The 17,505-nt window shown below is 42.4% G+C and overlaps 1 protein-coding gene across 2 annotated transcripts in view; it reads left to right on the top strand.

Annotated features, from left to right (window-relative positions):
- lrrk2 (leucine-rich repeat kinase 2) overlaps positions 1-17,505 on the top strand; it is a 30,280-nt gene that overhangs the window by 10,642 nt on the left and 2,133 nt on the right. The window contains exons 15-48 of one of the 2 annotated variants that reach the window (XM_042226100.1): positions 1,244-1,388; positions 1,633-1,772; positions 2,250-2,375; positions 2,805-2,975; positions 4,013-4,277; positions 4,790-4,978; positions 6,203-6,318; positions 6,541-6,613; positions 7,512-7,705; positions 7,797-8,047; positions 8,153-8,301; positions 8,513-8,606; positions 8,723-8,909; positions 9,000-9,181; positions 9,272-9,495; positions 9,595-9,722; positions 9,874-10,092; positions 11,213-11,414; positions 11,610-11,698; positions 12,085-12,272; positions 12,351-12,505; positions 12,606-12,737; positions 13,087-13,266; positions 13,374-13,520; positions 13,659-13,771; positions 14,032-14,222; positions 14,422-14,582; positions 14,773-14,943; positions 15,202-15,332; positions 15,552-15,749; positions 16,231-16,436; positions 16,550-16,622; positions 16,730-16,920; positions 17,209-17,361. In XM_042226100.1, the coding sequence (XP_042082034.1) occupies positions 1,244-1,388; positions 1,633-1,772; positions 2,250-2,375; positions 2,805-2,975; positions 4,013-4,277; positions 4,790-4,978; positions 6,203-6,318; positions 6,541-6,613; positions 7,512-7,705; positions 7,797-8,047; positions 8,153-8,301; positions 8,513-8,606; positions 8,723-8,909; positions 9,000-9,181; positions 9,272-9,495; positions 9,595-9,722; positions 9,874-10,092; positions 11,213-11,414; positions 11,610-11,698; positions 12,085-12,272; positions 12,351-12,505; positions 12,606-12,737; positions 13,087-13,266; positions 13,374-13,520; positions 13,659-13,771; positions 14,032-14,222; positions 14,422-14,582; positions 14,773-14,943; positions 15,202-15,332; positions 15,552-15,749; positions 16,231-16,436; positions 16,550-16,622; positions 16,730-16,920; positions 17,209-17,361 (5,534 nt within the window). Of the gene's footprint in view, positions 1-1,243; positions 1,389-1,632; positions 1,773-2,249; positions 2,376-2,804; positions 2,976-4,012; positions 4,278-4,789; positions 4,979-6,202; positions 6,319-6,540; positions 6,614-7,511; positions 7,706-7,796; positions 8,048-8,152; positions 8,302-8,512; positions 8,607-8,722; positions 8,910-8,999; positions 9,182-9,271; positions 9,496-9,594; positions 9,723-9,873; positions 10,093-11,212; positions 11,415-11,609; positions 11,699-12,084; positions 12,273-12,350; positions 12,506-12,605; positions 12,738-13,086; positions 13,267-13,373; positions 13,521-13,658; positions 13,772-14,031; positions 14,223-14,421; positions 14,583-14,772; positions 14,944-15,201; positions 15,488-15,551; positions 15,750-16,230; positions 16,437-16,549; positions 16,623-16,729; positions 16,921-17,208; positions 17,362-17,505 lie in introns of those variants that run through there. The other variant, XM_042226099.1, reaches the window with a different exon arrangement.

Here is a 17,505-nt window from a genome sequence, read left to right as displayed (position 1 = left end):
CAATAAAGAGAAAATTATTCAGGCTGCAGAGCGCCTGAATGAAACGACAGTTCACCCATTCGTTTTATAAACTGCATCGTAGCCTGTTCTGCAACTAGAAGATCAGAAGGATTGTGATTGCATTTCTGAAAAGATTTAATAACAATAATAGATTGGATTTATATAGCACTTTTCAAGGCACCCAAAGCGCTTTACAATGCCACTATTCATTCACTCTCACATTCACACACTGTTCTCAGTTTTCATATTGGTATGGACGTTGAAAATGTCCGTCTTTATGCTTGAGTGTGGATGATAAACACTGACTGAATCAGCCTCGGAAAAGAGTAAAAACCAGAAAAAAGACACCACATGTCATCGAGGAAGTGAACGTCTGTCAAGTCTAAACAGTCATTTGTCTCATATTTAGTGTTTTATGATAAACAAGTCACGACTTCACACAATGACTAATAACTGAATACGTTTTTTGTGCTTCATTATGTTTTAAAAGAACACAAACAGCAAAAACTCTGTTGCCAAAGGCCGTGACATCTGTGGCAGAGTAATGTCTGAATAGCAGTTTATTTAACTTAATAATTTGTGCATTTGAAACCCAGAGTGCTAAAGAAGGCATAATCATTCAAAATGAGCATTCAAACAGGGCACTTTTGGCTGTTGTTTTATTTCCAAGGGGTCACCACAGTGGCTTTATCCGTATATTGGATTTATGACGGTTTTTATGCTGGATGTGCTTCCTGACACAAGCCTCCTATTTGTCTGCGTTTAGGATGCGCAGAGAGTACACTAGATTATGGCTTAGGCTGGATTTGTGTCTATTCCTCTTCACAAACTGGGGCTCTTTCACGTTTGAGACAAATATGTTAAGGATAATGTGATTTTTATTTGTTTTACAACCCAAGAAACTTCTCTTAGTCTTAGTAGACTGAGTCCCAGATCATGAACCTGTCTGCTGTTGAGCATTTCAGTGTACTCTAAAGGACAAAAGAGAATAAGAGTAAAGCTCAGATTAATGAAAGTTGTTTTATGTCATTATATATTACACAGTGTGCTAAAATGATATATATCCATTAACTTTTATTCTAATTAATGTTTCATCCATGCCAGTAGTACATAACCACATTTATATTTGTTACTAACGTTCTGCTGATGCAGATGTGTGCAACACTTGAGAAACACTTAATGCAGCATTATCTGTAATTCATTTTGGTCTCTCTTCCCTTTCTATGCATGCACGTGCGTACAGTTCATCAGCAGCTCAGCCATTCAAACATGTGGTTTGAAGGTGCTGTCTGCTCTGGCTGACTGCTCTGGTGCGGTGGATCTTCTGTGCCAGCAGGGGGCGATAGACACAGTGCTGCATACACTACAAATGTTCCCGCAGGAACGAGGTATACATTTGTCGTTGTAAAAAAATGCCAAACTTTCTCTTAACGTGATTTGCAGGGAGATCCGGGGTGTAGTTTTTCACTTAGGAATAGCTGAACTAATCCCTTTGTTCACTTCATTAAATCTGTGTTTACTGCCTTTAGCTGCCTGAAGGAAAAAACAAACAAAAACCACAAAGCTTTTTCTCAACAGAACTTTATTAAAGGCAAATAACTACACTCGCACTAAATTTCCTGCGCTCTCCAGAGATACACTACTGGGGGCTGACCCTGCTCACCTACGTTGTGTCCAAGAAGAAGCTCTCGAGGATGATCGTACCTGTACTGGCCTCCGTTGTGGTTACTGCTCTCATTCAGTACAGAGAAGACTCTGAGATGCTGCTAAAGGTGACCCAAGTGTTACTACTCTGATATAACGCCATGACGTAATAAACCCGCCCTGTAGTTTCATTAAAAATAAAAAAATTACAGTATTGGGTTGAAGAAAAAAATCTTAGAGCTCCCATTTGAACAGAATGTAAATTACGGAGTTCTTCTTTTCATAATGTTATCTCATCCTATCCTTCACGATTAAAGACATAACCAATTTTTTTTAAAAACGCTAATAACCAATTTTTATGTATATTTAAATCCCTACTTTTCACATTTGGATGACAGCTCAGCTAATAGCCATTACACATGCTATGATGTAATCGGTTGCTAGCCGTCTGGATACAGTCACAGAATTGTAGATCTGATCTTAAATCAAGCCTTCAAAGGCAGGATGCTGTGCCCTTTGAGGCTAATTTCTACCCTGTGTGTCTTGTTAAAGGCAGTGCTGACAGTGTTGCCCTCGTAAACTTTCTCCTCCTGTCTGGTTTGCAGTGTTTACAGGTGGCATTGAGGATGCTGGACGCCTGTTCAGGAGCAGCTGCTGAACTGCAGAAAGAAGACTTTGACAGGCACATCTTCCAGTGCCTTAGAGAAGAGACTGACCAGAGCATCAGCCCAGTAAGTTAGACCACCGCAGCAACAACAACTGAATGAATTTCTTTAAAATTTAACACACATGTTCACATCCTTGTGATCAGTTTGATCTTAAATGTTTTCTACTAGGCATCATCAGATACAGATATTGATTCCAAATATCTGACCTTTTTTATTTAGACACTTAAACTTGACCAGTAATTTGAAAAAAATTACTTCCTTACTCATGATTATTATTTCCTGTGTTGCAAGATCAAGGGTAATAGTCTCTATCCCAATATCAGGAAGCAGTTGTGTTGAAACACAGGCTACTCTGTGAACACAAATGACCACGCATTACGTTAATCGTTTAAGCCATTGTCTGCTGGTTTAATATTTCCTGTGACATGCTTTCCTAGAAAGGAGACTTGCTGCCCTTTCTGACTCCTAGTCTCTCTGTCTGTCTGCGATCAGCTGCGGAAGTCGGTGTGCCTGGCTCTGTCTAAAATGTGGTGCGACTCAGAGCTGCACTACAGCATGCTGGAAAAGGCCTGCATGGATGGAGATACAACAATGACTGAGTGTCTGATTGAGCTGGGAGCTGACATCAACAAGAAGACCAAAAATGAGTCTCTCATTTACCAGGTCAGAGGTCACGATGGTTTCAGAGTGATTTGACTCGTTCACTCAGTCATACACAGGCATACAGTGCTTTTACCCATGGCTAAGCACTTTTATCTGACATTCACACATGCACACTTACTCTCCTATGGATGCATTTTGTCCAAGGATACTTCGACACATGGACCGTAAGAGCCGAGGGATTGATGCACAGACCGTCTCATTGGTAGTGACCCGCTCTGCCTGAGCCTCAGTGGTCCCCATTTAATTTTGTCTCAATAGACAGTGGCTCTTCCATTGCTTTAAAGATTAGTAACTGTGACTTTGAACCTAGAGGAGACATTCATTTTCCCCAGAGGATGAACCCCACATGTGTATGTCCCAATCATGATCGACGTCGTACATAAGGAGTACCCTGATTTTTCTGACAGGCCTCAGCTTTACTTTTTTGTTCAGCACTACATATTATGTACGTCCATCCATCCATCCATTAATCCTCTTCTGTTTCTCCAAAGACACGTCACAGTAGCAGGATATTCTGTCCTTCTCCTTAGCGGTGCTTTTCCCATGTTGGAACGCTAGGTGTTCCCAGGCATGACAGGATGTAATCTCTGTAATCTCTCCAGCAATCTGTGGGGCAACCATCAGGTTCTCCTTTCAGTCGGATATTCCTACAAAACCTACAACGGGAGGTGCCCAGGAGGAATCCTGTCTGTGTGCCTGAACCTTTTCAATTAGCTCATTTTAACACAAAGGAGCAGGAAGTCCACTGTGAGCTCCTTCTGGATGTCCAGGCTCGTCGCCCTTTCTAAAAGGCTGAGCTGATCTTATGGAGGAAACTTTTTTCGGTGACTTGCATTCGTGATATCATTCTTAGAGTAAGGGGTTGAGACATGGATAAGACTGGAGTTACTAAAGAATGTTTTGGTACAGTGCTTGATGACACTTAAGCTTCATTACTAATAATACTAGCACTCATGTGTTTTTCAATTCCCAGTCATGCTCGAATAATCAGTAATAAGACAATCAGTTCAGTCTCGATCATGGCCTGTCTTTTTCAGGTCTGTGAGAGAGGTGGACCTCTGGAACTGGTGGAACTCTTGTTAAGCCGAGGCTGCCACGAGCAGCACCTCCGCAGGGCTCTGGCCGTGAGCGTGAAGAGGGGTGACGGACCCACAGTCATCCAGTTACTTGGCCGTCTGGGTCTGGACCTCAACAACAATGCCCTGTGCCTGGGCGGCTTCAGGCTAGGCCGTCTGGATGCTGCCTGTCTGAGCCCCCTGCTGGCCGAAAGAAGCAGAACTTCCAGTCTACGCTACAACAACAGTGAGGAAGAACTGCTGAGTTTTTAAATTTTATATCACAATTTTATGTTTGTTTGTTTTTTAGATAAGACAAGCAGTTTGAATGTAATCATTTATATAGAGCCAAATCCCAACAAAGACCACCCCCGCGCTGTCTGCTTAGAGACACTGGTTTTGATGCTTTTTCATTCCACTATGATAAGATCACTTATCTTGACGACATAAAAGCCTGGATATGCTCGCAGGTTATCCAGATGTCATGTGATTCCATGTAGCTGTGCATAATCCACAGCAAGAGAAATATTTGCAGTGTTTTTTAAAAAAAATATTACTACCTAAGGGAATAAGTATAAAGTGAAAAGTAGCAGCACTCGCACAGAACCATAACAGAACCATAACAACATATCTGACACACTAAGGATGCTCTCTGTTCTTGGAAACTCTGATGAGGATTTTATTGGATGATGGGAAAAAAGCTACAGAGGAAATCGATTCAATTAGCAGCTCTAATTTGAATATCTTTGTGTCTTCAAGCTAAGGGCACGAGTCTGGCAAAGTACATCCAGTTTCTCCAGAGGTCCAAAAGTGTGAGCTGTCCCCCTCGGTCAGTGACTGACCCATGTTTGACCTCTGGCTACATTTCTGATGAGAGCGACGACTCCAGCTTCAGCTTTACCTCTTTGGAAGACGGCCTGTTTTTCAACGATGACATGGAGAGTGATGGTAAAGGGATGCTGATTTTCACCTGCCTTTCTTAAAGAGGGCATTTCAGCTTCATATTCTTGAACTCTGTAGCTATATAACACTGTAGCTTCTCCCATTCCCACTGCCCATAACCTAGTTTTGTCTGATTAGTGCTCCTCATAAACCAGAGTTGTCAACAACATTGTGTGTGGGCTGCTGTGCTCACAGCCAGAGTTTTGTGCCTGGGTTATCTCATTCCAGTAACATTATACAGAGCCAAGAGTAGAAAATATTATCCTAATATTATCTAAAACGGACTTGGAGCACTACTTGTACTTCTCTTTTAGATAACTTCCAGCACGGGCAACAAACAAGACACGTAACTGACACTTGATTATTAGATTTGCATGCTGTTCAGAGAGACTGCATAATTCTAACATTGCTCTAAGTAGCAGTAATCGGTTGCACTGTAGTGGCATTGTTCTCCAGCAGCGTTGTTGTTTTCTCAGAACTACAGCTGAACATTCTGTACATGGAAATCCTTCATTTTCCACTGCCAGAGTAATTCATTGTACATGTATGTTTTTACTTGCGATTAGACTCGGCCTATTTGTAGTGAAGTGGCAGTGTCTCAGTGACCCATTCGTTCAGTTTGCAGTGACCTTTTGCCTCAAAAGGAGGTCTCACATGGACTCGATTAAGAACTACACATTAAAAGCACATCTGTAAATGATCACCAGTGTCTCACACTATGGGCACATGGGCATGTTTAATGAATGCATGGAGTGTGCTGCTTTGTTCCCTGACAGTTTGAGATGCAACAAGCTAATATGGTTCAGTCAAACAATTTCAATCTTTCATGTGATTCAAGGGCAGCACACAGAAACAGCTCTGTATAGCATTATTGTTACTTTAACCTTCAGATCAATCTATCGACCTTGAAGGAGAGGTCAGAGGTCAAATGTGACATTATATTTTGGATATTTATACAATACTAATACAGTAAAATGCACACCTCACTTGTAAGAATTACAGTTTCTTAGAAACCTTTTTTGAGCTACAGTGTCTGCAGACAGAACGAGACACAAACCCGACCAAAAACATAACCTCCTTGGTGACAGCAGCAAGAGAATATGGCTTCTAGTTGGCAACAATTTCATATCGCATGACGATTGGTACCCTGTAAAAACGATTAGGGTTCAAATATACTGCAAGTGTATTGAATAAGCACTTATGTTTTACTGCGTGTATCTTTTTTTATAGGAAGCGATTCGCTGTCTGGCGCTCTTTCTCCAAAGCCGTACAACAATTCATCAGAGGAGCTGAGGGGGGAATCCTTAAGGAGGAAGCAGGGCCGTCGCAGACATGCCAGCGCAGAGGTAAGAGCTGTTAAAAGACATTTGGTATTTTATGCTTTGGCCCTAAAATTTAACTTGTCATCGCCGTTTTTTTGTTTGTTTGTTTTTTAAATCGCTTCTTAAGTATGATCCTAAAAATGTCTTTTCTTGGACTCTGAGATTTACTTCCCTAAGCAGTCCCTTCTTTTGTAACAGTCTCTGCTATAACTCTGATATGAAGCTTTCTTGTGCTCGTATGTCCAGAGTGGTCAGACTGAGACTGAGCACACTGAGCCTCTTCACAGAAGATATGGACGGAATAGCTCGAGTCAGAAAGGTATCTGAAAAATCTGTGATCTTTGATATTTGTCTCTCCTTTGTTTTTCTTCTTTGCCTCTTCTTTTCTTCGATAACTGATCCTGTTTTTAATGATATAAAATCATATCGCTAGTTGTTACATGGACAACAGCAACTTATTCCATGAATTCATCTTATTTTTTTGGATAACACTTCCGTTTGTGACACTAAGATATCCACATTTGAAAGGATGCTGGAAGCATGTACACCTCCTTCTTAAAGACATCACGTAAAATAAGGAATATTCAAAATTTAACAATGCTTGTTTTTGTAAATGAGATTCTTAAAGACTGTGGCAGCTTTGAATTGTAAAAACTGGCTCCATATCCTGGGATGCCGTTTAATTTGAACTTAATACACGCTGTCCTTAGGTGCCCGCTTTACCACAGTAGCCTCAGACACTGTGGACTTTTGCTAAACTCGACACTGTTCTGAGCTGAGAAACACAGTAACACGCAATAACGATAGCATCAGTTCTAACCCACCACTTGAAGAGCAACAGTCCCACGAGCTTATGGTCTTAGTCACGAAATGTCGTGAAGGGACTGCCCCCGTCATCACTGACCAAAGATTATCTCTGTAACTATAAAACCACAGCGTGCTGCTGCTATGTTTTGTGTTGCAGCAGTTTGTCTTTCACACGCTGTTGTGTTTTTGTTTGTCCACACTGTAAAAGACTTACTGAGTGCAATGGTGGCGCTGTGACAGGTCAACAGGCATGACTCCTGCTCCACACCTAGCTACTTTTTTCAAGTGTGTTTTTTCAGCTCTCTATCATACCTGAAGTGGATCTGGTGCTCTTGTGTATTGGTTTTAATTGGATAAAAGGTATCTAAGTAATGAAACTATTGCTTTTGCTCTTGTTATCGCCTTGTCAGTGCTGGGGTCTGCCGAGAACTCTGCTGCTCTGCCGAAAGAGAAAGAGAGGATCCACCTGCTGGACTTATCTGGGAATGAGCTGGACTCCCTGTCCTGTCTCAACGATGGCTTTGTCCAGCAGCAGCTGTGGCATATCCACCGTCTGGACCTGAGCTATAATTGTCTGCTCGAGTTTCCCTCTGAACTCTGCTTGGTAAGGTCTGCATTCGATCTGCACTAATAAAAAGAACTAAAAGATAAAAATATGGGCTACATTTTTTTTTTCTTTCTGTTTTTTGACTCAGAGTTTGAAGAATTTGACTCGACTAGACCTGCAGGGGAATCAGCTCCAGTCGCTGCCACAGGAGCTGCTGTCTCTGCCCTCGCTGAGCATGCTGAACGCCTCTCGTAATTGCGTTGGCCCCCAGCTGACCTTTGACCCTGCTGTTACCTGTCCATCACTGAAGCAGCTCAACCTTTCATTCAACAAAATCACCACATTCCCTTTCGAGCTGGGCCGCACCATGCATACGCTGGAGGAGCTTTATATGGAAGGGTAGGGTTTTTAAGGAAATTGATAGTTTTACATCAAACAATCTTATCGTGGATCCACAAACATCATTTGCAGAATTGTAAAGACGATTTTTTCTTTTCTTTTCAGAAACTGTATCACTGAGCTGTGCACACCTCTTTGTCTGCCTGAGATTAAGTTGCTTGATGTGAGCAAGAACAGCGTGGAGAATATTTCTGCAGATTTCCTGAGCAGCTGCCCCAAACTGGAAACCTTTAATGTCTCTATGAACAAACTCCGTGAGTATTACCAACTGACTGATAAATTCCACACTAATTCTTTCACCATCAGTTCAGTCTGGGTAGTATTTTACTATCTAAACATACAGTGAAAAAAGAGCTTCATGCTACAGGTTTCATCAGACGTTTTTAATTTAGAGTTATTCAAGAACGATTAAAAAATATGAAAAAAATACAAATCAAAGTAGAAACATTATTATGTGTTCTCCAGGTTCCCTGTCCCGTCTGCCAGCTAAGGTTATGACACTAAAACTTGCAAACAATAGCTTTGCATCAATCCCCGAGGCTGTACTTGAACTTCCAGTGTAAGCCAGATCCTCACCTTCTGTTCTTATATTTTAATTCCAAAGTTCTATCAGTAATAAAATTGTAAAAAGCCTCAAAGATTCTGATTCTCTACTTGCACGATACGTCCTGTTAGGTTACGGTCAGTCGATATGAGAACCAACAGCATCGTTGTCCTGCCTGGCCCGGCGTCCTGGGTGTCCAGCATCATCAGAGAGCTGATGTTCAGTCAGAACTGCATACAGACTCTGGATCTCAGTGGACCTATCCACAAATGGACCAGACTGGAGAAACTCCACCTAAGTGCCAATAGGCTCACTGAGGTAAAAGAGAGCGTATACAGCACTTTCTAGAATGTAAACAACACATTGTTGTAAAGGGTTGTCTTTGAGGGTTGTGCTGTTTGCATTCAGATCCCCCCCCAGATTGGCTTGTTGGAAGGCCTGACTTCCCTGGATGTGAGTCATAACACTAACCTGCGCTCATTCCCAGATGAAATGGGAAAACTGAGCAGACTGTGGGACCTGCCACTAGATGGCCTTCAGCTGCAGCTGGATCTCAAACTCATTGGCAGCAAGACAAAAGACATAGTCAGGTCAGACAGGGTTGACATTCTGCTGCTTTTTTAAAAAAAAATTTTTTTTATGTTATCCTGTATAAAGAACCATATATACTCTCCTGTCAGGTTCCTTCAGCAGCGGCTGAAGAAGGCGGTGCCATACTATCGGATGAAGCTCATCGTGGTGGGGAACGCAGGAAGTGGAAAGACCAGCCTGATCCAGCAGCTGATGAAGCTAAAACGCTCTCAGCTGAACTCAAAACAGACATCTTTTGGCATTGACGTCCGCGACTGGACCGTCAGGGAAAGAGACAAGAAGAAAATGGTGTTGAATGTCTGGGACTTTTCAGGTTGGCCCTCTTGTAAAATCTGAAAAGATAAATTGACATTTGGATATCTTATTACACCAGCTGTGATTTTGAGGCCCTACCCGTATGTTTACCCCACAGGTGGAGAGGAGTTCAGTGGTTCTCACCCTCACTTCCTGACGTCCAGAGCTCTTTACCTGGTAGTTTACAACATCAGCAAGGGAACTAGTCAAGTGGATGCTCTCAAACCTTGGCTCTTCAACATCAAAGTAAATCTAGTCATAAGAAATAAAAGTCTGTGAACTTGTAATCATTCTCCTGACCTGATCTGAGCTGAGTCTGCAGTAGGGCAGCATTGTAAGTTAACAGTTCATCTGGATATTTTAATGTATCTTCTATTCATTTGTTTATTTTCTTCAGGCAGTAGCACCGCTGTCTCCAGTCATTCTAGTGGGAACCCATACAGATGTGAGTGAGGACTCACAGCTGCAGAACTGCCTGAGCAAAATCAGACAGGAGCTCCTGACCCACCAAGGCTTCCCTATTATCAGGGATTATTACATGGTCTCAGTCTGTGAGGACTCAGATGCCATCGCCAGACTCCGCAAGGCCATTGTCCGGGAGGTCACCAGCTTCAAGGTAAAAGGAAACATAAGGAGACTAAGGAGATCATCTTTTTGGAATAATTCAAAAAGATGATCTCATATCATCCTTTCCTAACTGCTTCTCTTTGACCTCGATGGAAATCATCATTAGGTCAGGGAAAGGTGCAGAGGTTAGGCATAGCAAACTCATAACTAACTGGGATTTCTGTGTGTGTGAAAAGACAAAAACAATACATAAGCTTCATCAAATGAATTAATTTGTCAGGTCTTTGAGCTGTGACTTTAAGCATGAGGAAGTGAATCGGGGGTGTCTGTCTGCTGGTTCAGGTGCAGGAGGGAACCAGTTAGAGAGACACTCAGAGTTTGTTGAAGAAAACCTGCCGGGGAGCAGGTGAAGTTCACGGTGACTGAGTTGTTAGCTAAACCTGCTTCCTGGAATAAGCCGTTGGTCAGCTCTTTACACGTTTACATGGTGGAGCAGTTTGTAATTGCGTAACTCTCCTCTGGAGAGTCCTCTGGAGTCTCTCAAGTCTCTTGAAAGCCACACAGTCAGCAGCTGTACCCAGTGTTTAAACTGGAAGTTTGCGCTGCTCTTACTTGTCATTATTGAAAACACTGCTTGGTTCTTTGTATGTGAACTGGCACATAGGGAGTAGATTGCCCTGCAAATTCACACTAATTTCCCCCACAATCTATATGAAATGTAAAATTCCCTCAATTCATCTCTTGAACTAACTAATTAAATAATATTCCTAAAGGCTGCAAAAAATGAATGGACTTAATTGTACAGAACCTTAAATAGTCTCCGTTCAATCAGTAAAGCTCATAATCCTCATTTAGAGAGCGTATATTCTAATAATTTCTTTAAATAATGCAACAAGTTGAGAAAAACCAGATCTTATTACTGCAGATTAATGGCCATAGTTTAGCTGTGCAACAGTAAGTTATGCAATGAAATTAAAAACACACTTCTAATTATCATTTACATGATCTGCACCACTTTGTCAATTATGTTAAAGGGATTTCACGAATGACTGGATGGTCTGACTTCAAACTGTGGGATGACATTATCTCATCTCATTTCATATACATACTCCAGTTTATTCTGTGCCAAGGGAGGTAATGAAGGCATTCATATCCTGTTCCCCTCATAGATACAAGACCAGCCTGTGATGGGTCAGCTGGTGCCAGACAGCTACGTGGAGCTGGAGCGCCGGATTCTTCAGGAAAGAGCCAGGGTTCCTCCAGAGTTCCCTGTCCTCAGGCACCATGAGCTCCTGCAGCTCATCCAAGACAGTCAGCTGCAGCTGGAGGAAGCTGAGCTCCCTCATGCTATCCACTTCCTCAGCGAAGTCGGTCAGTCTGAATTAGGCTAATAAAGCAAGCACTTTTCAACTGAATTTTTAGTTTTGAAAATAAAATAGCAGCTTTGCCTCAGCACTTTCACACTCACACAGTGATATCCTGCAGAGTAGCTTGGATATCCAGCTTGAGTGTGTTTTCACTTTGCGTCTCCATCTGACAAGTTTTGTTGCATCTTTGTCACTGCAGGTGTTCTGTTGCACTTCGATGATCCTGCACTTGAGCTTCAGGAGCTTTACTTTATTGACCCACAGTGGCTATGCAGTGTCATCTCACAGGTAGCCCTTCTTGTTATGAATCACATGCATTTGGTTTTGTGGTTTTTTTTGGTGTTTTTTTTTTAGGTTTTTAAGAAAAAGAAAATAGTTTATTCATCCCAAAAGTTGGAAATTACTGTGTTAAAGCAGCAAGAACAGAGACAAACCACAGTTGAAAATTACACTAAAATGAGCTTAATTAGAACTTTACAATCTAAATATGACCCAATAAAGGGATTCAATCTTGAACCTTAAGGTGGTAAAGACTTTCTGTATTCGTCCTTCTAGCATCATAATATGATGACGATGATGATGATGAGGAGTTAGAGAGAGGTTTGGAACTTGGAGGATGGCCGTGTGAGAATTGTTGAATGCACAGATGCTTGTGTTATCTTTCCTCTGTGCAGAAACTGACCTTAAAGAGCTGTGGCTACTGGGAGCATCCTAAAGGAGTGGTCCAGCGCTCTGTCGTGGAAAAGTTTCTGTCTGAGACCAAGTGTTTCCCGAAGAGTCACCTGACACAGTTCTTGAAGCTGCTGGAGAAGTTTCAGATTGCTCTTCCGTTTGGCGAGGACCAGCTGCTGGTACCCAGCAGGTAGGCTGTGTCTTTGTGGAAATACAATCAACAAATAACTGCTTCACACACGCTAACCACTCAACACATAATCCACAGCTTGTCCAAACACAGACCCGTCATAGAACTGCCTCACTGTGAGAACTCTGAGGTGATCGTCCGACTGTATGAGATGCCGTACTTCCCCATGGATTACTGGTCTCGGCAGATCAGCCGCCTGCTAGAAACATCCTCCTACTTGCTTTGTGGAAGGGGTAAATTAAACATACACCAGTACATCAGTTGACTTCTTCAGTGCAATATTTAAAGAAGCCAATTGTTAACTGAATGCATTTCACACTCTGTGCTATCCAGAAAAAATGGTCCGACCCAACCGGATCTACTGGAGGAGAGGAATTTACCTGAACTGGTCCCAGGAGGCGTACTGTCTGGTGGAGGAAAATCCCTCCAGCTGTGTCAGAATAACCGTGCCCGCATCATGCAAAGGTGCTGTAGTATTTAAGGATGATAATTATCCTGAAATATCCAGTGTTTGAAAGCAATAAAAAGACAACGACCACAGAGAGCTGAGGCGAGATCGGACGAGCTCAGGGTGGTGTAACTCTATGGTGGTGTTACAGTTAAATGAAACTTCCATTTGTGGGTTAGTTACAATGAACCTTCATAAAAATGGCTTAAAAAAACACACACATTATCGGCATTACCAACACTATGACATCCAGGGCTGAAAATGCATTACAGTACTGATAATTATTACTATGAGTTGTGGAGGTGTCTGCGATTGTTGTCTTAAAAGTTTTCACTCCTTTGTAAGCCCTCATTTGCGTTCCCCCAGGCCGGCTGCTGCTGGGTCAGGTGGTGGATCATATTGACTCCCTGCTGGAGGAATGGTTTCCCGGCCTGCTAAACACCGACATGCACGGCAGTGGAGAAGCTCTGCTGAAGAAGTGGGCTCTGTACAGCCCAGAGGATGGGCAGGAGTGGAGGAAGATTCCCCTGGAAGACATTTTTACAGGTGTGTGCACTAAAACATCAGCACTTGTATTGTTTCCTTAGTCAGGTCAGTTTTGTATTACTGTCATGGATTCAAGAAGTCTAAAATGATAACTTTGCTGATTGTAGATTTCTTGCGAGCGAGCGCAGAAAATCGGCCTTGCACTCTTCCCGTCTTTCAAACAGCCCCTGATCTGTTATTGAGTGACCAGCCTGCAGGAACAACACTCGACAGTGAAGAACTGGATGTAGATCTGTCTTTAGAGAACAGACTGGGTACGGCTGTGTAATGTCCCGATAAGTTCTGTTTTTTATGAAAAAGCAGATTATTAAAAGCACCATTTTTAATTTTGAACCTTCTTGTTTTAGTTTCATTTTTGTTTCTTAATTCTTTCATATTGGTTTTGTTAACAGGCGACGGTGGCTTTGGAACGGTCTATCGAGGCGTCTATAAGAACGAAGACGTAGCTGTGAAGATATTCAACAAGCATGCTTCTGAGCTTTACATCTACAGACTCCTCAGACAGGTACCACTGAAACTTTGCTTACCAAAGTCCCAACATTCCTCTTCCTAACATCTCTGTGTCCCAGACACCTGTGTTTTCACTGTCCTTGTGGCTCAGCAGTGATTAGACATCATACATTGTTTCAGCAGGAAGAGTTGCACATCTACCTGACTTCTGTGTCTTTTGTATCTTTCAGAAATGACAAATGTCACCAGCCATTTCAGAGCTAAACTTTTGATGCGTTTTGCCTTCATCGATTCACATTTCTCCCTGTTTTTCAGGAATTAGTCGTTTTGGGCCGCCTCCGTCACCCCAGCCTGGTGACCCTGCTGGCAGCCGGCTCGACTCCTCAGGTCCTGGTGATGGAGCTGGCTCTGCGCAGCTCTCTGGATTCCCTTTTCGAAAACAAGAATGTTAGCTTCAACCAAAAGCTCCAGCACAGGATTGCCCTGCAGGTGGCTGATGGGCTCAGGTAGAACGAAGAGCTGTTGACATGTTATCTTAACCCAGCATCAAGAAATTCTTCACATAATCATCAACTAATTTTAAGATTGTGTTTTAGATTTTAACCACCATAATAACTTTAAATATCTCTAAATCAGATTTAAATGCTCGTGTAAAGTACAGAAATCGACTTACCTGCTGTTTCTTTGTCAAACCTGTGTGATCAGGTACCTTCACTCAGCCATGATCATCTATCGGGATCTGAAGCCTCACAACATCCTCCTGTTCAACCTGAAGACCGACTCTGACATCATCGCCAAGATCACAGACTACGGCATCGCTCAGTACTGCTGCAGCATGGGAGTAAGAAGCTCTGAGGGGACAGCAGGTCAGAGTCCAAAGTGCCTGTTTTTTTTTTTGTTTTTTTTTAATTATTATTTCATTGATCATGCGATCAGAATATTAAATTATTTTTAAAATCAGATTTTGAAGACATATTTGTCTTTGTGTTGTTGTTTTTTTTTGTCCACTTTGATTGGACTGCTTTATGATGTTATACTGTTATCAACTGATTACAGGTTTCCGAGCTCCAGAGGTCGCCCGAGGTAATGTGATTTATAATCAGCAGGCTGACGTGTTCTCGTTCGGCCTGCTGCTCTACGACCTGATGACCCGTGGCGAGCGCATTTTAGACGGCATGAAGTTTCCCAGCGAGTTTGATGAAATTGCAGTTCAGGGAAAGCTGCCAGGTGGGAATGCAACAGTTCACCTATAATCACTGACAGTGAATGTTAAGAAAAAGAGAGCCACCTCAGACATGGTACTAATAATGACCACGTACAAGTAACTAAATGCTTGACATTAAAGCCACATTAATTTAAAAAAAGGCAAAGTAGTACTCAGTTTTTATACTAGTATATTTGAATTGGATTTACATTATATGTGTTGTTTTATATATTTCACAAGTTAAAGAGAATTCACTGAAGTGTGCATTACTTCTTCCACAGATCCAGTAAAACACTACGGTTGCTCACCTTGGCCCAGCTTTCAGGTTCTAATAAAGGAATGTCTGAGGGAGAGCCCACAGGATCGACCCACTTCTGCTGAGGTTAGGACCTGCAGACTGTGTAACCAGCTTGTTCACCTTTTCTATCTGAGAAAGGTGATGGTGGTGGTGCCACCGCCCCCTAGTGGCAGTAAAGTGGATACTATGTAACAGAAATGCAGAAGTGCAAGCAGCAGATTTAAATTTAACTTGATTATGATTTTTAGTCCTACTTGAGTGATACACAATTAAGAGGCTTGTGTGTGTGTGTGTGTGTGTGTGTGTGTGTGTGTGTGTGTGTGTGCGCTTGAGGTTGTTCGTGAAATGCTGTGTCTTATGAGGGAGCTTGTGGTTCCCGGGGTTTTGAGTGCCGAGTGCTTCATTCTGAGCTCTCGCACCGCCGACAGCAATTCTTCCAGCCACCGGGTCTGGCTTGGTGGAGGCAGCAGGACCCAGAAGAAGGGATCCATCACAGCTGTGGACCTGAACACCAACACGGTCGCTACACAGGTACTGATACACAATGTTAATGTGGCAGAGGGCTGCCCCTCCCTGAACCTTGTTCTGCTGGAGGTTTCTTCTTGTTAAAAAGAAGTTTTTCCTTCCCACTGTTATCAAGTGCTTGCTCAGAAGGAGGGTCAGCTGATTGTTGGGGTTTTCTCTGTATTAGTGTAGGGTGTTTGCTTTACAATATAAAACACCTTTCCGTTGGGCATCTTTCTTTGCCTTTAGACAATAATTCTGATGGCAAAAGAACCAAACGGGACAGGCGAAAAAAAGAAACCAAAACAATATAAAACACCTTGAAGCAACTGTTGCTGTGATTTGGTGCTATATAAATGAAACTGAATTGAAAGTTTTTGATTTCACACGTTTGATGCAATTTAATTCATTTAGCGTCTTGTTTCTTTACATCTTCTTTGAGATCTCATACATTATAATCCCTGTAAAAATGATTCTCTTATCATGGAATTATAATTTGCATTCACAGGCTGGTTCTTTCGAGGTCGACACCAGTCCCGTCCTGTGCCTCGTGACTGTCCAAATCCCAAACGAGGACAGCGATTGGCTGGTGGCAGGCACCCAGTCTGGCTCTTTAGTGGTCATCAACAGTCGAGACACGTCGACTTGGCACCACCTGCAAAGGGTCACCGACGCCGTCACATCACTGTACTTCCACGTACACCCTCGACGCACGTAAGCATGTGAAAAAGTGCACTGTGAACTGCTGCAGTTCCGGTTTAGGTCGTATTATAACCACTTCTATATGTTCCCTGTTGATCTCTTTTTAAAAATTTGTTTGTTTTTAGTCAAAGAAAGAATTATTTGCTGGTTGGGACAGCAGATGGAATTCTTAGCATTTATGAGGACTCTGTGCTCAAGGTAAGTATTCAAGGATAAAGAAAAAGCCCTTTTTTGATTGTTTAACGGATGATATTCTGATACATGCTAATTGTGCACATTTATCTGCTGGAATTCTTGTTTTTTAGCAGGAGAACGGCCAACCGGTTAAAACGCTCAGTGTGGGCCACGTCAACACTCCGGTCATGTGTTTGGGCCAGTCGGTGCATTCACTGGACAGCAGGTCTGTGTGGGCCGGCTGCGGATCCAAGATCCTTTCCTTCACCACTGACTATGATGTCTGCAAGTCCATCGACACAAGACCGAACCTCTTTTCTCAGTAAGTCTGTGTGGGAATGTCAGGCAGCTCGTTCTGTAAACAAATGCATATATAGGATATATTCCAGCTCCATTTACATAATATATGAATGGAGTGTTGTTTTCAAGGTGCTATGAAGATTAGAAAGTATGAAGTGTGATCAAAATGTTTCAGGAGTTGTCTTTTAAAAAGACACAAAACACTTGGAAATGGTCATGTGAATGTCTCATCTGGACTTCTTTACAACTGATTGCGTAACAGCAAAATTCTGTGTCTTTGTGTGTTCGTGTGTGCGCGTACGCCCTTCAGCCAGCAGCGGTCACTGGGGAGCGAGGCGTGTGTGTATCGTATGGTTGTGGATAAATACGTGTACCTCAGCAAAGCCAGGACAACAACTGTTGAGGTTTGGGACAAGAGGAGCGAGAGGATGGTGGACTGTATTGACTGTGCTCAGATTATTAGGTACGCTCGCACGTGACACACACTGACATACGGAAATTTTTCTGCAGTTACAAAGTGGCAGTGACTGTTAACTTCCACTAAATAAAACTGTATTTTTCTACTCCATGTCTTTGGAGTATGAATGTAGTGCATACAGACATACAG

Source organism: Haplochromis burtoni, unplaced genomic scaffold (genome assembly GCF_018398535.1).
Source record: "Haplochromis burtoni strain Fernald_Lab_line unplaced genomic scaffold, NCSU_Asbu1 Contig_197, whole genome shotgun sequence".
NCBI lineage: Eukaryota > Metazoa > Chordata > Actinopteri > Cichliformes > Cichlidae > Haplochromis > Haplochromis burtoni.
Note: the sequence above shows the minus strand (reverse complement) of the source record. Positions and strands in the feature narration are given on the sequence as shown.